This window comes from Sceloporus undulatus, chromosome 1 (genome assembly GCF_019175285.1).
Source record: "Sceloporus undulatus isolate JIND9_A2432 ecotype Alabama chromosome 1, SceUnd_v1.1, whole genome shotgun sequence".
Classification (NCBI taxonomy): Eukaryota; Metazoa; Chordata; class Lepidosauria; order Squamata; family Phrynosomatidae; genus Sceloporus; species Sceloporus undulatus.
In genome coordinates, this window is record NC_056522.1 from 176,378,529 (window position 1) to 176,402,207 (window position 23,679).

Genomic DNA, 23,679 nt, shown 5'->3' on the forward strand with positions numbered 1-23,679 from the left:
ACCCAGCACAAGAGAATCCAGTAGTGAGCTTATGGCATCCAACAGGCCTAACTCCACAGTTAAGATTGCTGTCTTGAGTACATATGAAGCTTTTAGCAAAAGTTTAAAAATTTATATAGTATTGGTATTACAGAAGTTTTGAAAACTGTACTATGTGCTCTTCAAGGATGTAAATGCTTAGACTGCTGTAGCAGAGCATTTTGCTTCAGGCATTTGAAACTTAATATGATTTAATATTCTCTGTTGGATATTGTTAGAATGGAATTTGAAATATTTCCTGCAATTTGAGTTAAAGATTACTTGCATAGTGCTGAGTAGTACAAAAACCTTGAAGCAAGGATATAAATTGGAACAGTACTTTTGTGCTGTCTTGTTTCTTACTTCAACAGAATTAATTTCTATTTTTTTTTTAACAAAGACTACAAACTCTCTGCAGATTCGACTTCAGGTAAATGCTGCCTTTTGGATGACAACTGTACAGATCGGCCCCCAATTTCTTTGATATGGATAGAAAAAACAGAACTATTCTTTGATATCATTACTTTTAGTGCCATTCGTTACACACTTACTCAGACAACTGTACTATGTTCAATGGTAAGTAGTAATTGTGTTTGGAATAACAGCCATTGCAAATGTTTACCAAATGCAGGTTTGACTGGTTGGTTTAAACTTGGTTGGTTTAAATCATGGTTTAAAGTGTGGCTCAAACAAATGACTTTAAAAACACTCCTGATTTTTTTTAGTGATTATTCATATATCTATATTTAAAATCTGTCTATTATTACTATTTTCCAACCCTCTTACTGCAACAACAACAACTGTTTGAATTTAAACACTTTGTGAGACGGAACAGACAGCCCTTTAAAGCCACCATCTGCGCAGCTTGGGAGCACAACATTTATACCCCGCACACTCCCACGCTGCCCTAAAGCCGCCTGGATGTGGGCATCTTCAAGGTGCTCTGGTGGTGTTGCGTTTATACACCAAATGTCACTGGAGCAGCTCGGAGTTGCCATGGGGCCACAGCAGGGTGAGAAAAGCCATCTTTTCCCCAGCCGAACAAGGGGCAGACCTTTGCTGCTACTTTTTGGCCAGCTTCAAGGTGGATTTGGGCCATGGTGTGTGTTCACCATGGCTCCAATCCATCTTTGGAAGGGGCAGCTTCAAGCCACCCCTTTTGCCCATTTCTTTCACCCCTAAGTTTATTGACAGTTGTTCGCTATTACATCAATATTGTCAGTTGCTTCTTTTTAATCACTGTATTACATAATGCAAGAAATGTCATTCAGAAACAAATTCTTCAATCAACATAAAGTACAATCAAAACAACTCGCTTTAAAGGAACACTTTTTATTTTAAAAAAATTATTATTTAAGCTAGTGGCCATAACATCTGAATTGCATTTTGCTACTTAATTTTCTGATTTCAACCTATATTGGTGTAGTCTCACATATGAATGCCAAAAATGGACTGGATGGTCCTTGTGGTCTCTTCCAACTCTATGGTTCTATGAAAAAAATCAAACATTTTTGTGCTGTTGATATAATAATTTTCAGGTCTCAGGGAACCCCTGCATAAAAATTGTTTCTCTAAGGAAAAAAATTGACCAAGGATGCTCTCGAGATTGGTTCATTCAATTATTGTACTAAAGCGCAAATAAAGTGAATTTCCATGAAACAATTATGAACTAAAAATATTTCAAATTCCTCCATCACTATATACTGGGGCCAGCCTATGTTAGGCCTTTGCAGGTGCCAAAAATTCACTATGGAAATCCCAGACAAATATGCAGGATAAAGTTATTTAACATTCACTAAAGCATTATGGAATTATGCACAATTTTCTACTGTTCTTTTATTTCTCAAAACACAGTAGGCCACTTTACAAGCAACTTCACAGTAAATAAGGAATTCACCTACAAAGCTATTAAAATTTAAAGAGAGAAAAAAAAGCCTATTTCCATCAGAAAAACAGTTAAAGCAAAGCAGGCATGAAGTACACAGGAAGCAAAGGACAAAGATGTAAGCACTGGTACCTAGCCAAGAACTTCTCAGACTTAAAAAAATCCACCTTTCAAAGGTTACTTGTCTTTAAAAACAGTTGTCATTCATAGAGAATTAAACAAATATTTTGAACAACCAATTTTATAATCCTTTTTCATACCACAAACAATGAAATGATTTAAACTCTGCAGATAACATGTGTACAGAATACAATTCGCAACTTCCAAGCCAAGGCAATGGATAATTATTGTGCATCTGAACTCTCTGTACAATGGGGCTGGGGCTGGTGGTCAGACAGGATTTCCCCTAAGCAACGTGCTTCTTATGTCTACTTGACATGAGTAATAAACTCTCAAAAGGTCAACATTACTCATCTCTGTGTGCCAGCCCATCTGTTGGACAGAACTTATTCCTGAGAAGAGTTTCTACAAAAAGAGACTGGTTATACTTCTACATATGGCCTACATGTGGGCCATCATAACCTACAAAAAGGAAAATTATCCTGAATCAGAAACATGATGCTTCCTCTTGTAGTTTGTTGTTGTGTGCCCTCAGATCTTTCCAATTTACGGCAACCCAAATGTGAATATATAAAAGAGTTCTTTTGGCAAGTTTTTTTTCTTTAGAGGGGATTTGCCATTGCCTTCTGAGGGTGAGAGTGTGTGACCTGCCCACGCTCACCCAGTACATTTCCATGCCTGAGCAGAGATTTTAACCTTGGTCACCCAGAGCCCTAGTCCAGCACTCAAATCACTACACAACACGGGCTCTTATTCTTGTAGAATTCAGAGACATAGCCATGTTAGTCTGGAATATCAATAAGCAAAGGGATCTTGTAGCACATTTGAGATTCTTATTCTTGTAGTTTATGATTACCTAAATCTAATAGTTAGCCCAGCCAAAGTTGATCTCTAAGTGGACATATGCAAGTTATGCTGATTCAAGACAGTCTTAAAAGACAGTGTGCAGTGCAATGCAAAGGAAGGGAAAGGATCCAACTGAAATTAATAAATGTGCCACACAACATATATATGATTCATATGCATTGGTACAGAAGATAATTGATCTCTCACATGCTTTCCCTAGGTGGGGTCTCACAGCAGTTCAAATATTAATGGTATAAAAATATAAAACTACTAAAACAATCAAACATAAGAAACCCTGCATCAACAAAACTAGGCACCACGTTATTATTGTGGTCTGAGTACTGAACCTGGAAGATCTTAAGTCAAATCTGGAAGATCCTGAGTCACTGAATTACCTTGGAACAATCACTCTCTCCCAGTCTGACCTACTTCTCAGAGGTATTGTAAGGATAGAGTAGGGGGAACATGAGCTAAGTTACCACACTGGGAGAAGACAGACTACAGATCTAAGCCATAAATAAAGATACAACCATACACCAGAAGTCAGGAATCACGGCCAAAGAAAATGCTCAAATAAAGTTGGAACAACCCTTTGCTGAATATGCTAATTAAAGTAGATTGTCAGGTCTTTGTTTATTCTATCATATTTTAGCCTTCATTAATAGAAGCCTAGTTTCCAAGCTGTGGAAAGTAATAGTCCCACTGCACTGGTCAGACCTCATCTGGAATACAACATTCAGTACTGGCTACTTCATTTTAGGATACAGAGAAGTTGGAGCAAGTTCGGAGATGGGCATCGAGGATGAGAAGAGGTATGGAGAACAAAACGTATGAGGAAAGGTTGAAGGAGCTGGCTATGTTCACCATGGGGAAGAGAAGACTGAGGGGTGACATCATTGCACTTTTTAAATGCCTCAAGGGCTGTCACACAGAGGAGGATGCAGGCCTGTTCTCTGTTGCCTCAGAGGGTAGGGCCAGGTCTAATGGTATGAAGCTACAGGAGAGTAGATTTCAATTAAAATGATAGAATCATAGAGTTAGAAGACACCACCCACAATGGTTATCCATTCCAACTCCCTGCCATGCCATGCAGGAACTCACAATCAAAGCATCCCTGACAGATGGCCATCCAGTCTCTGTTTAAACACCTCCAGAGGAGCAGACTCTACCACTCTCCAAGGGAGTTTGTTCCACTGTTGAACAGCTCTTACTGTCAAGAAGTTCCTCCTAATGTTTTGGTAGAATCTCTTTTCCTATAGCCTGCACACATTGTTTCAGGTCCTATTCTCTGGAGCAGCAGAAAACAAGCTTGCTCCATCTTCAGTATGACATCTTTTCAAGTATTTAAACAGGGCTATCATGACACAGTGGCGCAGTGGTTAGGACACAACATGACAACCCTGTCAAAGGGGAAACATTTACCTTTTATCATGCCATCTCTTAGCCTTCTCTTCTCCAGGCTGAACATACTCAGCTGCCTAAGCTCTTCATAGGGCATGGTTTACAGACCTTTCACCATTTTGGTCACCCATCTTGAACTGTGGTGCCCAGAACTAAACACAGTATTCTAGGTGAGCCCTGACCAAAACAGAATAGAATGGTACTATTGCTTCCTTTGATCAAGGCATGATACTCCTATTAATACAGCCTAGAATTATATTGGGTTTTTTAGCTGCCACATCACACTGGTATGATATATGACTCATGTTCAACTTGTGGTCTACTAGGACTCCTAGATATGTACTGTTGTCAAGTCAGGTGTCCCCTATCCTATATCTGTGCATTGCATTTTTTTTTCTGCCTTACATTTCTGCCTGTTGACATTCATTTTGTTAATTCTAGCTTTCTAACCTGTTAAAGCCCACTGGGGTATTAGCTACCCCTCCTAAATAGATGTCATCTGCCAATTTGATAAGTATGTTCACTATTCCATCATCCAAGTCATTGATAAAGATGTTGAATAGCACTGGGTCATTCAACCTTAGAAAGAACATCTTGACAGTGAGAGCAGTTTGGCAATGGAAGCGACTGCCCAGAAAGCTGGTGGGGTCTCCTTCTCTGGACATCTTCAAAAAGAGGCTGGACAGCTAACTGCTGGGGATGCTTTAGATGGAGATCCTGCATTGAGCAGAGGGTTGGGTTATATGTCCCCCTTCCAACTCAGTGATTCTATGACTCTAGGGTCCAAAGCAAACTGTAGAAATGATCCTGTTTCACAATGCCATAAGTGAAGGGAATCTTGACTTCCCCAGAACTTGGGTGTACTGTATACACAAAGGGACCTGCTGTCCTCCTTTTCCAGGACACGTCCTCCATTTCAGTCTCCTGTCCAGGAGAAATTCCAAAGTGTCCTGCAATTCGAGCGTGACTAAAAAAACCAGGAGTTTATATTTACACTCATCCGTTCACATTTGCTGGGGTTAGGGGCACAGGACCCCCCACGAATGTGGAAAGACTGCAAATAACAAAAACCCTATGGGTTACACAGTATGTATGTATGTATGTATATATATATATATATATATACACACATACATACATACACACACACTCTCTCTCTCTCTCTCTCTCTCTCTTTCAGATCAGCATTCTCTGAAGATGCCAGGCACAGATGCTGGCGAAATGTCAGGAATAAAATCTTATAGAACATGGACACATAGCCAGAAAAAGCTACAAAAAACTATAAAAGCATTATGTTTTTACCTGAGAGAACACCTCTCTAGGAATGTCTAGGTCCTCCAGGGCAACTCTTTGGTTGACATCTGCCAGACACTGACCATAGAATTGCGCTGGAGGAGCTATAAAGCTTTGCCTAGTGGAGTGTTCCCTCTAGGAATCTCTAGGTCCTCCAGTGGAACTCTGTGGTCAGCATCTTCCAGACATTGGCCATAGGATTGCACTGAAGGAGCTACAAAGGCCTAGAAGAGTGTTCTCTCTAGCAATCAATAGGTCCTTCAGTGCGAATTTTGGTTAAGGTTGACCATAGGGTTGTGCTGGGGGACCCAGATATTCCTAGAGAGGAACATATTAATAAAATCCGTTAATAATCAAAGCCGCAAAAGTCAAAGCTGCAAATGTGGAGGGATCAGTGCATATACTGTATAATAATAATAATAATAGATGTATTTATATCCTGCCTTTCCAAAAGGATCAAGGTGGGTTACAATACATAAACAAATACATGCAAACTTGTTTTCTGCTGCTCCAGAGAATAGGACCTGGAGCAATGGATGCAAGCTGCAAGAAAAGAGATTCCAGCTCAACATTAGGAGGAACTTCCTGATAGTAAGGGCTGTTCGATAGTGGAACACACTTCCTCGGAGTGTAGTGGAGTCTCCTTCCTTGGAGGTCTTAAAGCAGAGGCTGGATGGCCATCTGTCAATGGGGATGCTTTGATAGAGAGTTCCTGCATGGCAGGATGGGGTTGGACTGGATGGCCCTTGCGGTCAACTCTAGGATTCTCTGATCCTAAACACAGAGACAAGCAAGAGCCACAGTGGTTAAGAAGGGCAAGCAGAGCCAGCAAAAGAAACCCTCTCATCCCCACCATCCTCCCTCCCCAGGGCTCTCACCGGCGTCAGAGAAGCAGGAAGGAAGGAGGAGGAGGAGGAGGAGGATAACACTTCCATCAACCAGCTCCTCGCCTGGATCGCGCGCTTTCCTGTCGTCACTTGGCAACCAGCGACGCAGAGGAGGAGGAGGAGGCGCCCATTTTGAGTCAGGGAGGAGAGCCCCTTGCGCCTGCGCAGAAGGAAGGAGTCAGAGAAATAGATATTGCACAGGGATGGGGCACCTCTACCACTGTCCCATAAACAGAGACCTTCTCCTTTACCTTGGATCAAATACATAGGGCTACTTTCTATCTCCAGTTTAATAATGTTAACTCCTGGAAGACCTTTGGGGTCGTTTTCCATCTATGAAGAAACCAAGGGAGAAGACTTAAGGCTGTGGAGCTGAAGTCCAAAACCTCTCAAAAGGGCGCAGTTTGGGGACCACTGCCCTAGACAGGACTCCAGCACAGCTCTGCCACTAGGTGACCATAGAGTTGAGCTGGAGGACCTAGGAGTTTCTAGAGAAAACACCCCTCTAGGCATTCAATGGTCAATCTCTGGAAGATTTAGACCATAGAGTTGCACTGGAGGACCTGGAGATTCCTAGAGGGGTGTTCTCTCAGGCACAAAGAATGGGGTTTTGTGTTATTTGCAGTTTTTCCACATTCACGGGGGTCCTTCACCCCTAACTCCAGCAAATGTGGAGGGAACACTGTATATTATTACAGTGACATATCTTACAATAAGATATATATATATAAATATAGTATATATATATATATATATATGAGTCAATAGTGTGATGTGATATATTTATGTATATGATATATATATATATATATATAAAACATGAGTCAACAGTGATATATATTAGATATGATATATGATACATATATATATATGGATGTATTTTACAATAATATATCTTGCAATAAGATATAGATATATATCATATATATGAGTCAACAGTGTGATATGTAATATATATATTTATGTATATAACATGAGTCAAGTGTGATATTATATATACTACAATAAGAGATATATATATATATATAAAACATCAGTCAACAGTGATATTATATATATATTACAATAAGATATAGATATACATACATAATATAATGTTAAAGTTATATATAGTTATATATATATATATATATATATATATATATATATAAAACATGAGTGAACATGTGATATATGTGTGTGTGTATATATATGTAATACAATAAGATATATATTGGATATATATATCCAATATATATATATATTGTACTTCTTGACTAGATCTATCTATCTATCTACTGTATCTATCTATCTATCTATCTATCTATCTCAATCTGGTCAAGAAGTACAAAAGGCCTTCTTATTCGTCTCTCCTTTTGCGCATGCGCCTCAACCGCCACTCTCCCCTGCCCCGCCCCCCCCTCCGAGCAGCGCGTGACCGCTACGTCAAACGCAGCAGAAAAGCTCTACCGCCTGCAGTTTCTCCTCCCTCCTCCTCGTCTTAACGGCTGGGCGGGAACCGGGTTCCGGGATGCATTCTGGGAATTGTAGTTCCATTAATCCAGGCGCCTCTCTTAGAATCGCGAACCCGCGTCGGAGCAAAGACTCCAACTCCCAGAGACCCAAGAGAGGGAGAGGCGGATTTTCCCCCGCCCCCCTTTTAGAGTACCTTCGGAGCGGTGCTCTTTCTCTCCCCTCTTGTAGCGGTGACTGAGCTTAGAGGTGACCTAGAGGAGCGAGGAAGGACTCTTCTCCCCCGCTGCAATCGCCGCCGCCGCTGCCATGGTTAGTGATGCCTTTGGCGAAGACTGTTGTGCTTTGACACCCACCTGGAGTCCTCCTCTGTCTGAATGGGGTTTGTGGGGCTAATAATAGGGCGAACGCGGGAAGCAGCGTGGCCTAGTGGTTAAAGCACTGGGCTATGGCTCTGGAGAGAGGGGTTCGAATCCTGGTAAGTATGATTGGGACCTTGAGCAAGAAGCCACAGTCTCTCAGCCCCAGAGGAAGAAGGCAATGACAAAACTTCCCAAGAAGACCCCAACAGTTACCCTATTAACCCCATTGAGGCGCCTGCTTCTAGTTAAAGACAAAAATCATTTATTTTTTAATTATTTAATTTTTTTTCTTTTCAATTTTTTAATTTTAATTTTTTTTAATTAATTTTTTTTTCAAATTTATATTGATTAATTTTTTTATTGATTTTTAGCTGTTGTTTTATATGATTTGGGGAGGGTTGGGGTGTTTATATTTTATTGTTTCCATCTGTAAATAAATTCTATTTATTTATTATTATATTATTATTATTATATTTTAATAACATAATATATTATCAATCATAATATATTATTATAATAGTTATATTATAACATATTATAATAATAACAATATATTTATTATTATTATTATTGGCTTGCCTTAGGGTCACCGTAAATCAGGAAAGACCTAAAGGCACAACAACAGATGTGTATATATATTAGGTGAAAGGCATTTAAAAAGACCCCAAACCATTAGTACAATAAATTAATATTTAAAAAACCACATTAAACCACATAGAAATGTGCCCTCTGGTCTCCTGTCTATGAAAAAGATGCCTCAATGGGGTTTAATAAACTGTGGGAGTCAATGGGGCTCCAATGTGGATTCAGACCCTGCTGTCCAGAGGCATAGTCAAGTAGTGGTTTGAGCGTTGGAGTATGACTCTAGACATCAGGGTTCGAATCTCGGCTCAACCATGGAAACCCACTGGGTGACCTTGGGCAAGTCACACTCTCTCAGCCTCAGAGGATGGCAATGAGTAATTAGCTTATGCTTGTAAACTGCTTAGAGACTGCTGAAGCGGTATATAGATGAAGCTGCTATTTCTATTGCTAATGGCATATACCCCTCTCTGAAGAAACCAGCCAAGAAAACCCTTGATTATGCCTCTAAGCCAGTGATGTCCAAACTCCAGCCCTCCAGGTGTTTTGGACGTCAGCTCCCAGAATCCCAGACCATTAGCCAAGATGGCTGAGGCTTCTGGGAGCTGACGTCCAAAACACCTGGAGGGCTGGAGTTTGGACATCACTGCCTTAAGGTCACCGTAAGTCAGAAATGACCCGAAGGCACAAAACTTCAACAACAGATACTAAACAGTGTGTCTGCTTGTGCCTTCGGGTCGCCTGTCTACTACACACCCCTATTAGGACCATTGGCTCAGGCACTTTCTTAAAAATCAGTATTGTCTGTGACCAATGAGTAATGTGAGCAATGGTAGTCCTGGTTTGAAACAGAGGTTATGAGGAGTTGTCGGTGCCTTCAAGTCATTTCTGATTTATGGCAGCTCTAAGGCGAACCTGTCATGAAGTTTTCATGGCAGAATTTCTTCTGAATCCTCAGCATTTCTCTGATGCTGGGATACTTGGCCAAGGTCATCCATTGGGTTTCCATGGTCAAGCAGGGCTTTGAACCTTGGTCTCCCAGTCTCCTAGTCCAACACTCACACCACTACACCAGGCTGGCTGTCACAGTTTACGAATGATTGTGGTTACAAGAATGTTTCTTGCATGGGCTGGAGTTGGAGTTGAGAAAAGCTGGCGTGTGATGTTGAGCCCTAACCTCAGGGAGTCTTTTGTGTCATAGAAATTAAATCTGTAATGGCTGAGAATCAGGTTGCACAGAGGAGCTAAATCATATATATTGTCATTGCCAGTTACCCACACAAGTCAGTGAAAATGACTTGCCCAAGTTCATTTTTAAGCCTTTACTCTCTTGCAGTACTGCAGGGAAAGCTTTGGAAACTACAGATTGTATGATTCTGTACAGTAGTTGTCTTCTGCTGCTGCTTGTACCGGTTGTAAGAAACACATAGGTAGCCTGCATAGGTATGTGCGCACATACAAGGACAGGCACATCGTCTCACTCTGGAAGTCCTTGAAGTGCACTGATAACTAGGTTTTGACAGCATGAACCGTGAGGGAACAGCTGCAGAAGGATTTGCTAGGACTGCTCAATGACAATTCCCCTTTTATCTTTCTGAATTCTGCAGTTGTTGCAGTGTTTGATCTCTAGGATGTTTTATCATACACTTCGAGTAAGCACATACTGCGTTTCCATACTTTATAGGAACTATAATGTAAGAGTGCTAAAATCTGAAGAGACCTTCCAGTGGAAGACATGATGTAAATTGCTGCTGTGTATTAATCAAGTACAGTATATCCTCACATTAGCAATATCTGACCCCCTAGGTGCCCATTGGAAGAAAACAGTTATGGCGCCCCACAAAACATGCTTTTGACTCCGGGACTGCACTTTGTAACTCTCTTAGGAAGTAGGCAGGAATGTTATAAATGATCTGATATCATTGTACAGCCTTCTTTCCAAAAATAGGTACAGTCCTTATCTACAGATTTTTTTTTATCCATGGATTTCAGCATCCACGGCTTGAAAATATTATAAAAAGTATAAATTCCAAATAGCAAATCTTGATTTTCCATTTTATACAAGGGACACCATTTTGTTGTGCCATTATATTTAATGGGACTTGAGCATCCACGGATTTTGTTGTCCACAGGGAGTGGGGGTGGTCCTGGAACGAAGCCCCAGTGGATAACAAGGGCCCACTGTATTACCAGCTTGTGTAATCTAAAATGCTACAAAGAGTTGTATTTGGTATACTATTTTATGCAGGGCTCTGACATCATCAGGATTAAATGGTGCACTGGAGATTATGGGGAAACAGCTGCAGTCAAAAACCATCAGCTGCTTTTGCTGGCAGTTTGTTAATCATACCATTTATTTTCCTCTCTAGTAGTTACAATAAACTAGTATTTTCTCTATGTGGAAGGACTGTTTTGTTCCAAATCTTTTTTGCACAACTAGGTAATTCCCGTGTTGATATGCGTGACAATACAGCAGATTATACTTGTCTAGTGTATGTTGTTCATGCCCAGTTCATTTTACAGAGCACACAATCTTAGCAGCTTGATCCTGGGAGTTTCTGTACAGCAGCTCAAAAATGTGTCCTAGTATTGTCAGACTGTACTACATACTACTTTATCTAGAATGGGTCCATAGTGCTAGAGCATATCTGCTCAGCCTTAGAGATTATAATCTTGTGCAGCTGCAACCAGTGACCATACCAAACAGTATTCCTAATGCTACCTGCTTCTGTGCATGGGATTTTGAGCATCACCTAGTCTCAGAAATTAGGTTTAAGTAGTTCTTTCTTGCTTGTTTAATTGTAATCTACCTGATATTTTAGCCTGTGGGCTGTGAATCACTTTATGGCCCCTATTTTTATCCTCCCTGTCCCCAAATAGAGTTTGTGGCACTTAATAGTGGATCCAGTAGAAAATGCAAAAAAGTTCTGCTCTCAGTTAATTATTTTAAAGTACTGTAAAATTCAAGTTCATATTGAATTTGAATAGAGTTCATGCTAGCAGGAAAGTGGTAGTGCTTACTTCTGTTCCTGACTGTTCTCTCTGGATTCTAGTAAATCATTTGTCTTTATATCTTGTAGTTGTCGTCCCTCAACACACTTCCTAATGAACCCACACCTTCTTTCCCAGTCTCGTCTCCGTTCACTTAGAAAACACGTAGGCCTGAATCTTACAACTAGAGCATATCCATTGAATCACCTGTTGAATGAGGAACTTTCATATGTAACTTACCTTCATTTAACCGTAAAAACTTTTGAATTCTAGGTCCCCTTATTCAGCATCGTGGCATATATTTACTCCAAATGCTGCTGCTGTGTGCCTTCAAGTTATTTCTAATTTATGCTGACCCTATTATGGGGATTGCTTGGCAATATTCGTTCAGAGGGGATTTGTCATTGCCTTCCTCTGAGAGTGAGAGTATGTGACTTGCCCACGGTCGCCCAGCCAGTTTCCATGGCCAGGCAGGGATTTGAGCACTGGTCTCCCTGAGTTGTAGTCGATTCAAATCACTTTACCACTCTGGCCTATATCCCAAGTAGCAAGTTTCAAATACAAAAAAGGGTAAGATACTAAATGTTTCTTTGAAAGAGGGCTACGGTATGTTCCAACCTCTCTAAAATTAGTAATTGTAAGGCTTTTGTGTTGTTGTTTTTTAACTAATTCAAGCCTGGTTATGGGATAGAAACCACCTTGGTTGCTTTGGTGAGTTGGACAGGAGGAGTGAGTCCCTATTGGGCCACCTGGATCTTTTAGCAGCATTTGATACCATTGACTGTGGTATCCTTCTGGATCATTTGGTTATGCAGTGGTTCCACTCTTTCTTGTCTGAATGTTCCCAGAAGGTGGTAGTGAAGTACTGTTGTTTAGCCTTTTGCCAGTATCCTGTGGGATTCCAAAGGGTCAGTACTGTCTCCTGTGCTTTTCAACATCTACAGAAAGCTGCTGAGAGAGGTCATCTGGAGCTTTGGGGTTGGGTGTCATCAGTATGCTGATGATACCTAGCTCTATCTCTCTTTTACAACTGATACCAAGGAAGCTGAGTCACTGTCTGGATGCAGTAAAGGCATCCCAAGTGAATAGATTGAGGCTTATTCCACACAAGATGGAAGTGCTGTTGGTCAGTAGGAAAACCAACCAGGGAGTGGGATCACAACCTTGTGAGGAGGTTGCTGCCCTCTGAAAGATCATAGCTTTGGGTTGCTCTTGGACCCAGAGCTGCTCCTGGATAGCCAGGTTGCTGCAGTGGCCAGGAGTGCCTTTGCCCAACTTCAACAAGTGCCCCAGCTGCACCCTTTTTAGGGAAGGCAGATCTGCCCACAGTGGTTCATGCCTTAGTTACCTCTCAATTAGACGACTGTAGTGTGGACTATGTGGGATTTCCCTTGAAAAGTGTTCAGAAGCTGCAGCTAGCACAAAAAGCAACAGCCAGTTTGGTGTTAGGTGTATATTTTAGAAACCATATAACACTGGTCTTGCAAGAACTACACTGACTTCCAATTTGCTTCTGAGCTCAATTCAGGTTGCTAGTGTTGAACTACAAAGCCCTAAACAACTTGCAGCCAAGATACCTGACAGACTTGTCTCCTCCCATAGGTGTCTGCCAGCAATTTGAGATCATCAGAAGAGGCATTTTGCATGTCCCAAAACCTCATGAAGCTAGGCTGGTGGGTACACATGACAGAGCTTTCTCTGTAGTGGTACCTCAGCTGTGGAACTCCTTAACTAAGAGAGGCCCTGTATAGATGGGCCCTTTGCAGCGTGTCCACAATGTGCTAGGGTTGCCTTGGGGCGGCGCGTACACACGCCCTGCAACCCTAGCACGTTGTCAGCGTGCCGCAGTAGCGCAGCTTCATACAAACGGCACACACAATGATTACGTCACAGCTATGCCGCCTACAAACGGAGCTGCGCAGCTGCGACATACTAGAGCTGTCTCTGGCGCTTTGCGGCAACACAAAAAGGAGCCGCTTTTTGCAGCTCCTTCTTTGCTGCGCAACACCGTTTGTAAGCAGCGGCGCTCCTGTGCAGCAAAGAGAAGCGCCGAGGAGGCGCTTCTTTTTGGCAGTCTGCACCCCACCGAAGTTAGGCTGGCCCCATCTCTTTTAAGCTTTTGGTGGGCAGCTGAAACAGTGCTGTTCTACACTGTATTCAGTATTTGACATTGTTTTAAGTGTTGCAAAACTGGATTCTAGGCTTGTTTTTAAAGTGCTTTTAGATGTTTTTGTGTGTGTGTGTGTGTTTTCAAAATACACAACACCCCACCAGATGCCCATCAAGCCTCTTTAAAAAAAATTATAACCAGTTATTTACAAATATTACATCTAGCATCAGGATTCAGATTTTTAAAAACCTCCAAAGAAGGAGACTTCACAACACTTTGTTCCACTGTCGAACAGCTCTTACTGTCAGGAAGTTCTTCCTAATGTTTAGGTGGAATCTCTTTTCCATCCATTGTTCCATATCCTAGTCTCTGGAGCAGCAGAAAACAAACTTGCTCCATCAATATGACATCCCTTTAAATATTTAAGCAGGGCTATCATATCTCCTCTTTACTTCTCCAGGCTAAACATACCCAGCTCCGTCAGTCTCTCCTCATAGGGCTTGGTTTCCAGACCCTTCACTATTTTCATTGCCCTCCTCTGGACACACTGGAATATTCTGTATTCAACTATGGAAAACAAAACGCTGACCAACAGACTGGAATATTCAATACACATCCACAAAAAAGATACACAAGACAGTTGCAACTGTAGGATCATAGCATTAATTTCCCATGTAAGCAAAATTATGCTTAAAATTCTGCAATACAATCACAAATGGAGAGAGAAATCTCAGAGGTGTAAGCAGGGTTCAGGAAAGGTAGAGACACTAAGGACCACATTGCAAACATATGATAGCTAATGGAGTGCACCAAGGAATTCGAAAATAAAATCAGCTTGTGCTTTATAGACTATAGCAAAGACTTTGATTGCATCGATCACAAAAAAAATATGGAATGCTCTCAAAGACATGGGAGTGCCATCACATTTGATAGTCCTGATGAGAAATCTGTACTCAGGACAAGAGACCACTGTTAGAATAGAATATGGAGAAACAGATTGGTTCCCAGTTAGCAAGGGGGTCAAGCAAGGCTGCATTTTAGCACACTACTTGTGCAGTTTGTATTCAGAAAACATACAAAGAGCAGGTTTAGACATAGAAGAAGAAAGAGTGGTGATAGGAGGAAGGAACATCAACCATTTAAGATATGCAGCTGACACCATATTAGAAAACATCATAGATTCAGAACAATTACTAAGGAAGGTCAAGGAAGAAAGTGCAAAGGCAAACTTACTGCTGAACATAGAAAAAATGAAAATAATGATCAGGTAGGACCTACATAAATTCAGCTTAGATAATGAGGAAATGGAAATAGTTAACATTGACCAGAATTAAGACTGCAGCCATGAGATGTTCTGGCCCAGAACATTGGATATACAGATGGAACAGTGGGAGAAAACATGGAAAAAAAGATTGAAATATACCTTTCAACAATAACTTAAAAGAAAATTTCTACAAAATACAATACCATTCGTATATCACCCCTTTTAAATTGGCCAAAATATATAAAAATAAGAATAAATGTTTGAAATGTGAGTCGTAACTGGACACCTTTCACCATCTATGGTGGAATTGCAAATACGCATAGCTATATTGGAATAATATACATATGGTAATGGAAAAGAACTTCAGCTTTACTAAAGATCCAGTGAGATATTTATTAAGTATAAACCAAGAGGAATCAGTGGAAAACAACTATGGTATACTCATCTTCTACATGACTACAGTGGCTAGAATAACTTGTGCATCGAAATGGAAAGATAAGACAACCCCAGATATAAAAGACTGAATTACACGATTGAATGGAATCAGATAAATGAACACAGATGAACAATTATTACCTCATATCATTTACTAAAACTTAAAATATCCTTTCTTTTGCAGTCCAAACCAATCAAAGTCCTGGTGACTGGTGCTGCTGGACAGATAGCCTATTCTCTGCTCTACAGCATTGCTAAGGGTGATGTCTTTGGCAACGATCAGGTAATTAATAAAAGAAATTAAATGAATAACCTAAATATCAACTTGGTAGCTTGTATCACACATCAATAGCAAGAATAAGGTAGTGAATCGTACTCAGTTAGCTTCAGTTTCTTTAAAATACTGTTTCAGTTTCACTATGAGGAAATAAGATTGCATGACTGTGCTACTGCATGTGTTTCTGGCACAGAACAGTAAAGGAGAATCTGACAAGTTAGTCTTGTACATTTATATTTCCTGAGTGTAGTGATCCATATGGTTTTGTCCATAGTAACTAGTCAGTTTAATTTCCATATAATATGTTATTACCAGATATTTATTAGTCCAAGTAATTTACATAATTGTTAATTTCTCTGCAGCCTCTTGTTCTTGTTCTGCTGGATATCACTCCCATGATGACTGTGTTGGATGGTGTACTAATGGAATTGCAAGATTGTGCTCTTCCTCTGTTAAAAGGTGAAAAAAATCAAAATTGAGTGGGCTGATCCTACAATATGTTATGTCTGCAGATGTTTAAATTTCAAGTTTATAGGCCAGTGGGTCACTGCAAGACATTTGACAGTTTTGCAACATTGTTTAATATTTTAGATATTATGCCAGGACAAATGGCTATAGAGCTGCCGTTTTGTAACTGAAGGCTATCAGCTTGCATAAAGAGCAGAGTGCCAGTTTTAAAAGCCAAACAGTCACTGCAACTGGAAGTTTTAAATTCTAGTGGTGGGGAAAAACTGCACTGATGCAGTTCAGTCGGTTTTAATGTATAAATTATGAACTTGTTGTGTGCCTTCAAGTTGCTTTTGACTTAAGGCAACCCTAAGTCGAACCTATCACAAGGTTTTCTTGGCAGGTTTCTTCAGGGAGAGTTTGCCATTGCCATCCTCGGAGGCTGAGAAAGTGTGACTTGCCCAAGGTCACCCAGTGGGTTTCAGTGGCCAAGTGGTGATTCGAACCCTGGTCTAGTGTCACTTAAAAGAATCTAGGGCCTGTTACAGACTGCCAAAATAAAGCTGCTTCGGGTCTCTTTAGTGGTATGCTATTTAAATGATGCATGGGTCCTAAGAGTCTGGAGGTTGCACCAAAGCCACACTCCATTCTTAAGCACCAGAGTGCAGCTTTTGGTGCAGCTTCCGGATTCTTAGGATGCATGCATCATTTAAATAGCATACCTCCAAAGAGACCCGAAGCAGTTTTATTTTGGCAGTCTGTAACAGGCCTAGTTGAATAGCAACTTCATACTGATTAAACGTTTTATATTTTACTGTAGCACAGTTAATTTCAGTGGTGAAGCCTTCTTTGATTATACGAATCTAGTAAAGTGGCCATTCAGTCATAGAATTGTTTTATGGTGTTGTGTGGTATTGCTGCCTATTTTATACAGGCAGCAGCACCATTTCTAATGCTTTTTTGTTGTAACTTGTTCTGATTTTATCAGGTTGTGAAATTTTTAATTATGTTTTATAAACTACCATGGTACCATAAAATGTTCATAGAGTAAATCTCTCAAATTATTACTGCAAGGTTGTAAGGAGGATTGTTTTTCAGGCACAATTTCAAGTACAAAATGCCAGTTATTACCTGTAAGCACTATTGCTTTGATCCTGGCTATCTGAAGGACCATATTCTTTCATATGAGCCTGGCCTCTTCAGGAGAGACCTTTGTCTTGACCCTGCCATATTCACCAGTACATCTGTTGGGAACATCAGAGTGATACCTATTGTTATTTCTCCTAAGCTCTGGAGCTTCCTTCCTAGTAAGGATAGAGAAGACCTCTTCTTGTTATTGTTCTGGAGGCAAACAAAGATTTTTTTATTATTATTATTCTGACAAACTTTAAGGAACTATTTTTAAGAAAGAGCTTTTTATCTTCATCATATCTGTTCATAACCTAGAAATATTTACCCAGTGTGAGAATCAGGATTGCTTATATCAGTTAAAACAAATGTAGCTAAATGTTTACCTTATAAAAAGTTAAGAATGTAATTAAACAACCCATAAAATTAAAATACACCATTAAAAAGACAGTCATAAGAAATAGACAGTACAGCACATTGTGCAAAATCTGTTCCATTTGAGCAATCAGTCTTCCAAGGCCTGCCAAAACAAAAAAAGCCTTTGCCTATGGAAGGATAGCAAGGAGGGCACCAGTCTAACTCTTTTGGAAAGGACTTCCAAAGCTTGGAAGCAGCTACCATGAAGACCCACTCCTGTGTTCTCACCAGATGTATCTGTGAGGGTGGTGGGACAGAGAGAAGGGCCTCCCCCAAAAACCTCAGAACAAGGACAGCTTTATGTGGCAGTACCTCAGATAACTGGAACCTGAGCATTATAGGGTTTTATACAACCTAACCAGTGTGTTGAATTGTCTGAGAAAACCAACTGATAGCCATTGGAGCTGTTGCAACGACAGAGGTTGTGTGCGTCCTGTAATAAGCTCCAGTTAACATTCTGGTTGCAGTTTTTCGGACCAGCTGAAATTTCTAATCATTTTTCACAAACAGCTCCATATTGCATGTTTTACACCAGTCCAAACAGGATGCAAGTAAGGTGTGTATAAATGCAGCTGGATACAACATCTCTAAGAATATGTGTGGCTAGTGCACAAATTTAAATTGTGCAGAACACTTACAGACACTGCTGAAATGCAAGCTTCCAGGCTCGGAGCTGAATTCATGAGTACACTCAAACTACAGACCAGGTTCTTCAGGAGGAGTGTCAAATCAGGAAGACTTCCCTACCCACTCAGCCAGCCCTCCTGGCTTTTTTTAATAAACCAGGAAGGACAAGGATCTAAAATACATGTAGTGGCTCCCAGTTCTATAAGAATCTACCTCCTCAGGCTGCACAAATTTCAATGGTGTGTTGCACTGCTTCTTATATTTTTGCATTTGTTAATTTATTAATGGATGCTTAATGGATTTTTTAAATTGTTAAACATTAATTACTATTTAGCAATGATAATTTGGATCTCTTGAATAGTTTTATCTATTATAAATTACATATTAATTGTGGTACTGCCTTGAGTCCTGGGATGAAAGATAGGAAATTAAACAGATAAGTAAATTATTAAAAGATGGGGTAAAAGAATGGATGTGTTTTGCTCTAGTGTATATCAAAACAAAGATAAGATAATGAAAACAATGAAATTAATTTACTTCAGAGCAACTTATAATGGTATGTTCTCAGCTTTTCCATAGATGTGAAACATCTGCTGATTGTATATAAACAGTGTGATTAGTTTTTGTTAATGTATTGAAGGTGAAAATGTTCAGATGTGGCAATGGTTACAGAAGCCTAAATTGGCTACAGATGGAGTCCAGAACAGCAGCCGGATGCTCAAAGTCAACTGAGCTGGACTAAATGTAAATATGCTATGTCTTCGGTCTGAAGAGGGATTGGTGTCTATGGTGCATAGCAACTTGTATAGGAAGATGTTGGGCTTAGTGGTCACCTCATGGTAATTCTGTATATAAGCAAAACGCTGTGCTGTGGGATTGTGGGAATTTGAGATAGTGTGGTGTGATAGTTGGTAAGAGATTTTGTATAGTGGTGATTGGCTCATGTTATTTGAAACAAAGCAATAAAGCCCTCTTAGGAGTGAACTGCTGAAGAGCGATTCTTTGATCTAGCAGCTGTTTCTCCAGGCATTCTTCCAAGCAAGCTGAAAGCTTGTGTTTGGAGCTTCGCTCTGTTCCTATGTTGGAGAGATAACCCACGTCTTCATCCATTTGCCACCGAACCGGAATCACTGGCAAAATTCATCACCCAAATATCAACAGTTTTTAAGTCAGACATTTTCCCTCAAAATATGGTCCTTACTTCATCTGTCTGATATAATTACCACTGTCTTCTTCTCTACTTATAGAGGTAATTGCAACCGACAAAGAAGAGGTTGCATTCAAAGACCTTGACGTAGCTGTCCTGGTGGGCTCCATGCCAAGGAAAGAGGGCATGGAAAGGAAAGATCTGCTGAAGGCTAATGTGAAAATTTTTAAGTCCCAAGGTGCAGCACTGGATAAGTATGCAAAGAAGACTGTTAAGGTGAATAAAGGTTGTAAGGTATAGGCAAAGAAATTGAGCTGTGATATGAGAGTTTGCTAGTTCCACATCTGTAATAAAATTCAAAGACACAACTGTGTTAGTCTGGAAAATTAGTATGCAAAGGTATTTTGTAGCACCTTTGAGACTATTTATTATTATTATTAACCTTTATTTATAAAGCGCTGTAAGACTAACGGAAAGAAAGGAGCTGGTAGCATGTAGACTTGAGCCTACTTCTTCAGATGCATCTATATATCACATTTGGGGAAGTAGGCTCAAGTGTACAAAAGCTCATGCTACCAACTCATTTCTTTCAGTTAGTCTCAAAGATACTACAAGATCCCTTTGCAAACTGATCTGTAAGAAAGATACTAATACTGCCTCTCCCTTACAGGATTTGTGTAAGGAATGCTACGTAGAGTGCTGTGAAAATTTAAAGCACTCTGTAAATTCAAACCAATAATAAATAAATTAATAAAATAATATGCTAGAGCCGGGTTAACATTTCTTTTGAATTGTCTTTCTAATCTGCCTGTGTCTCTTAAAAGGGCAAAAAGAAAATTTTGTGTTGAAATATATATTTTGTTCTACATGCACGACACTAGTTGCATTAAGAACAACATTTTAAGTTATTAACTAGTGTAGGAAATAAGCTTTATTTCAGTTCAGGTGGATGATGAAGTTATTATAGAAGTTATTCCTTATGTTTAATAAAATGTCTGAAAAAGTGTGAGAGGTTAGACAGTACTGTACCTCTTTATTCAGTGTGCAAATATGAGAGTCTTTCTTCAGATTTTTATAGTTATAATACTTTCTTGACCCTGGTGCTGTAATAGCAAAAGGGAAAAATACAATAGTGTTTCACAAGGGAACTAAATTCCAGTTTTGTCAGTTGTAAATTTGTGTATATGATTTAAGGACTTTCATTAGTTGATCATTCAAGTGCTTTAATGTAATTAAGCCTAACTCTTGTTCCCTCAGGTTGTTGTGGTAGGCAATCCAGCCAACACCAACTGCCTGATTGCTTCCAAGTCTGCTCCCTCCATTCCTAAAGAGAATTTCAGCTGTTTAACTCGTCTGGACCACAACAGGGCAAAGGCCCAGGTGAGAATGGACTTTTAGGTCCAGAGGGCACTCGTTGTTTTCTCTAATACAAGCTTTCTTGGAAGCAGTGTACTGGGCACTTTATAACAGAAAATGTGGTACCAGAGGCAGAAATGACATAAAAAGAATAGGAAAAGGGTCCTACACAACAATAAGGAGTTCAGCATGTTTCAGCAAAATTTTCATCCAAAACTAACAGTATATACATGTAAAACAAAAATAACAGCCTTACTAGCCTTGCATAAATAAACAAAAATATTGTGACCTCCTAGAGATGATGTGAAAGCATCTTTCAGATTCCATCCAGGTTTTTTCTCTTCTTCATTGTCTCTGTAACACAAGTGGATTATCTGCACCTACACAGTACATTTGGAACCTATAGATTGAGGATTTTAGCCCACTCACGTGTACGCAGTCTTGGTTGCTGCCTGAAACCCTCAGTTCGTTTTTACTGGAGCAGCAGCTGTTTCAAAGGAACACCTCTGAGCTTTTGCTTCCATTTGCCAGACTTTTTTTTTTTTTACACTATTCTCTGAAATTGGACTCCTATTTTGGTTTTTGACTTTGGCTTCCTGACTTCTCTTAATGTACAGCACAGTAAGCTTTGTCCTTTGATGGACTTAACTTATGAACAGCCATGTCTTCAACTAGCTCAGTTAAAAATATATATCACATGCAGTGCCACAATCCCTGAATGCGATGCAGGCACTCTCATTGCATTCTCTGCTTGGAAGAATCTCACAACATTGCCTCCTGCATACTTTATAACACCTTTATTCCAAAAATCACTCCTCCCAACTTAAGGCTCTACGAATAGGCCTTGTTCGTTGCTGAACATCCCTCGACTTCAGTATCTGTGTTGACCCGTCTTTGTGCATTGGGGTCATCCACATGGCTTTAAAAGGTCACTCCAGGATTCGACCTCCAATGTTACCACCATCAAGAAATGCCTGGCAATCCTGGAACACCTGGTATAGGTAGAACACCTGGTACAGTATTCATCCCATGGTACAGATGCAGTTCCAGACAGGTGTTCAACTCCAGGATGTTTTATCGACCTTCAGGATATCACTTGTAAGATCAAGAAAAGTCACAAGAAGAAAAAAACACAAGCATACAGAGGATTCCAGACATTTATCCTCCTCTACTAACACTGGATCAGATTAGATCGGGACATGAGGCAAGAACCGGTCCTTCTCTCACTTAAGTCAGCCAAGCAGGCCAGGGCTCTCTCTCAAACATCACTGGACCTCCTTTGCCATCTCTAGAATGCTCCCAGACTCCAGGTCATGGAGATACCCTCACCAGCCAAATTAAGGAGTTTAAACCACCCCCTGTTCTGTCTTCCCATTCTCACAAAACCCATGAATCCTCAGTTTCCACAACGTCTAGGCATGCACTACAGAAATTTAGTTGTGTTCTCCTATTTCAATCTGAATCCTGTTCTTCTGTAAGAATTCAACATTATGATTGGGACACAGAAGACAGTCTACCTCTTCTAACTCTTGGGATGCATTTTATTACTACCACTTTTAACATCGTTATCCTGCTTATTTCTTGGGCCATTTTTCCTATGATTATAGGGACTATGATTGACTCTTAGCAGGTCTTCTCCACATACCCATATTATGAGGTAGCTTACCATTGCCACTGTGAGGAATACTGTTGCAACTAACATTACTATTCTCACCATTAACATTCTCAGGACCAGCACCACTCTCAGGATCGCTTCCCTAACATAGCTTGATCTTGCTCTCCATTCTACATTAGGAACCCCCAGGAGAAACAGACTGAATCTGTTCAGTCTGCCAGTCTCCCTCCCCTGCCCCCCCTCCCTCACCAGCTACAGTCTCTGTTAAATATCTCCTCTTCCACCTCATTCACCTTCTCTGGTTGAATAGGGAAGTGAATCTCCAGCTTTGTCAGCCACATCAGTCCCACTCTCTATCCTTGGCCACCATAATTTTGCCTCTCTTACCAATGGTGTTAGACCTTCATGGACCAGATTATTTGAATGGTAGATGCCCTAGAATTGGACTTAAGCAATCAGCCAGAACCATCAGTTCCCATCTACAAGCAGATGATTCAGGACAAAGTCCCTAACCCTACTTCCATTCCAGTCTCCCATCCCTCCTTAAAGTAGCCTACGTGTTTTGGGCCACCCCATCTACTATCCAAGCCATCTCCAGATAAGCTGAAGGGCTGTACCATGTCCTCCACTCCAACTCGGACTGGCTCCTTTATCACCCCAACCCCATGCCTCCATAATAGTGGAGGTATCCCAATTGACCTCCACATACACCAGACACTACACTGTTTGACAAGAAACTGGTTTGTTGTTGTTAACTGCCCTTGAGTCGATCCCGACTCATGACAACTCAATATGCTCAGGATGATGATGATGATGATGATGATGATGATGATGATAATTTTTATTTATAGACCGCTATTCCCCAACAATACAATAAAAAAATTGCAAGGCCTCTCTCCCCCTCAAGATGGTGGTTGGAGGAGGGCTCTTTGTCTTCCAGGCCTGGCCTCTCTCCCGCTCAAGATGGTGGTTGGAGGAGGGCTCTTTGTCTTCCAGGCCAGGCCTCTCTCCCCCCCCTC

General features: G+C 40.5%; 2 protein-coding genes across 4 annotated transcripts in view; one reads left to right on the forward strand and one right to left on the reverse strand.

Annotated features, from left to right (window-relative positions):
- LOC121924095 (WD repeat containing planar cell polarity effector) overlaps positions 1-6,827 on the reverse strand; it is a 195,982-nt gene extending 189,155 nt beyond the window's left edge. The window contains exons 1-2 of one of the 2 annotated variants that reach the window (XM_042455221.1): positions 6,702-6,827; positions 6,442-6,610 (exon numbers count right to left, since the gene is read on the reverse strand). The gene's annotated coding sequence lies outside the window, so the exon portion shown is untranslated. The remainder of the gene's footprint in view (positions 1-6,441; positions 6,611-6,701) is intronic. The other variant, XM_042455203.1, reaches the window with a different exon arrangement.
- Positions 6,828-8,057: 1,230 nt separating this feature from the next.
- Positions 8,058-23,679, forward strand: part of MDH1 (malate dehydrogenase 1) — a 27,948-nt gene continuing 12,326 nt past the window's right edge. Inside the window, exons 1-5 of one of the 2 annotated variants that reach the window (XM_042455250.1) lie at positions 8,058-8,214; positions 15,831-15,929; positions 16,286-16,382; positions 19,790-19,965; positions 20,947-21,069. In XM_042455250.1, the coding sequence (XP_042311184.1) occupies positions 8,212-8,214; positions 15,831-15,929; positions 16,286-16,382; positions 19,790-19,965; positions 20,947-21,069 (498 nt within the window). In that variant the 5' untranslated portion in view covers positions 8,058-8,211. Of the gene's footprint in view, positions 8,215-8,267; positions 8,381-15,830; positions 15,930-16,285; positions 16,383-19,789; positions 19,966-20,946; positions 21,070-23,679 lie in introns of those variants that run through there. The other variant, XM_042455242.1, reaches the window with a different exon arrangement.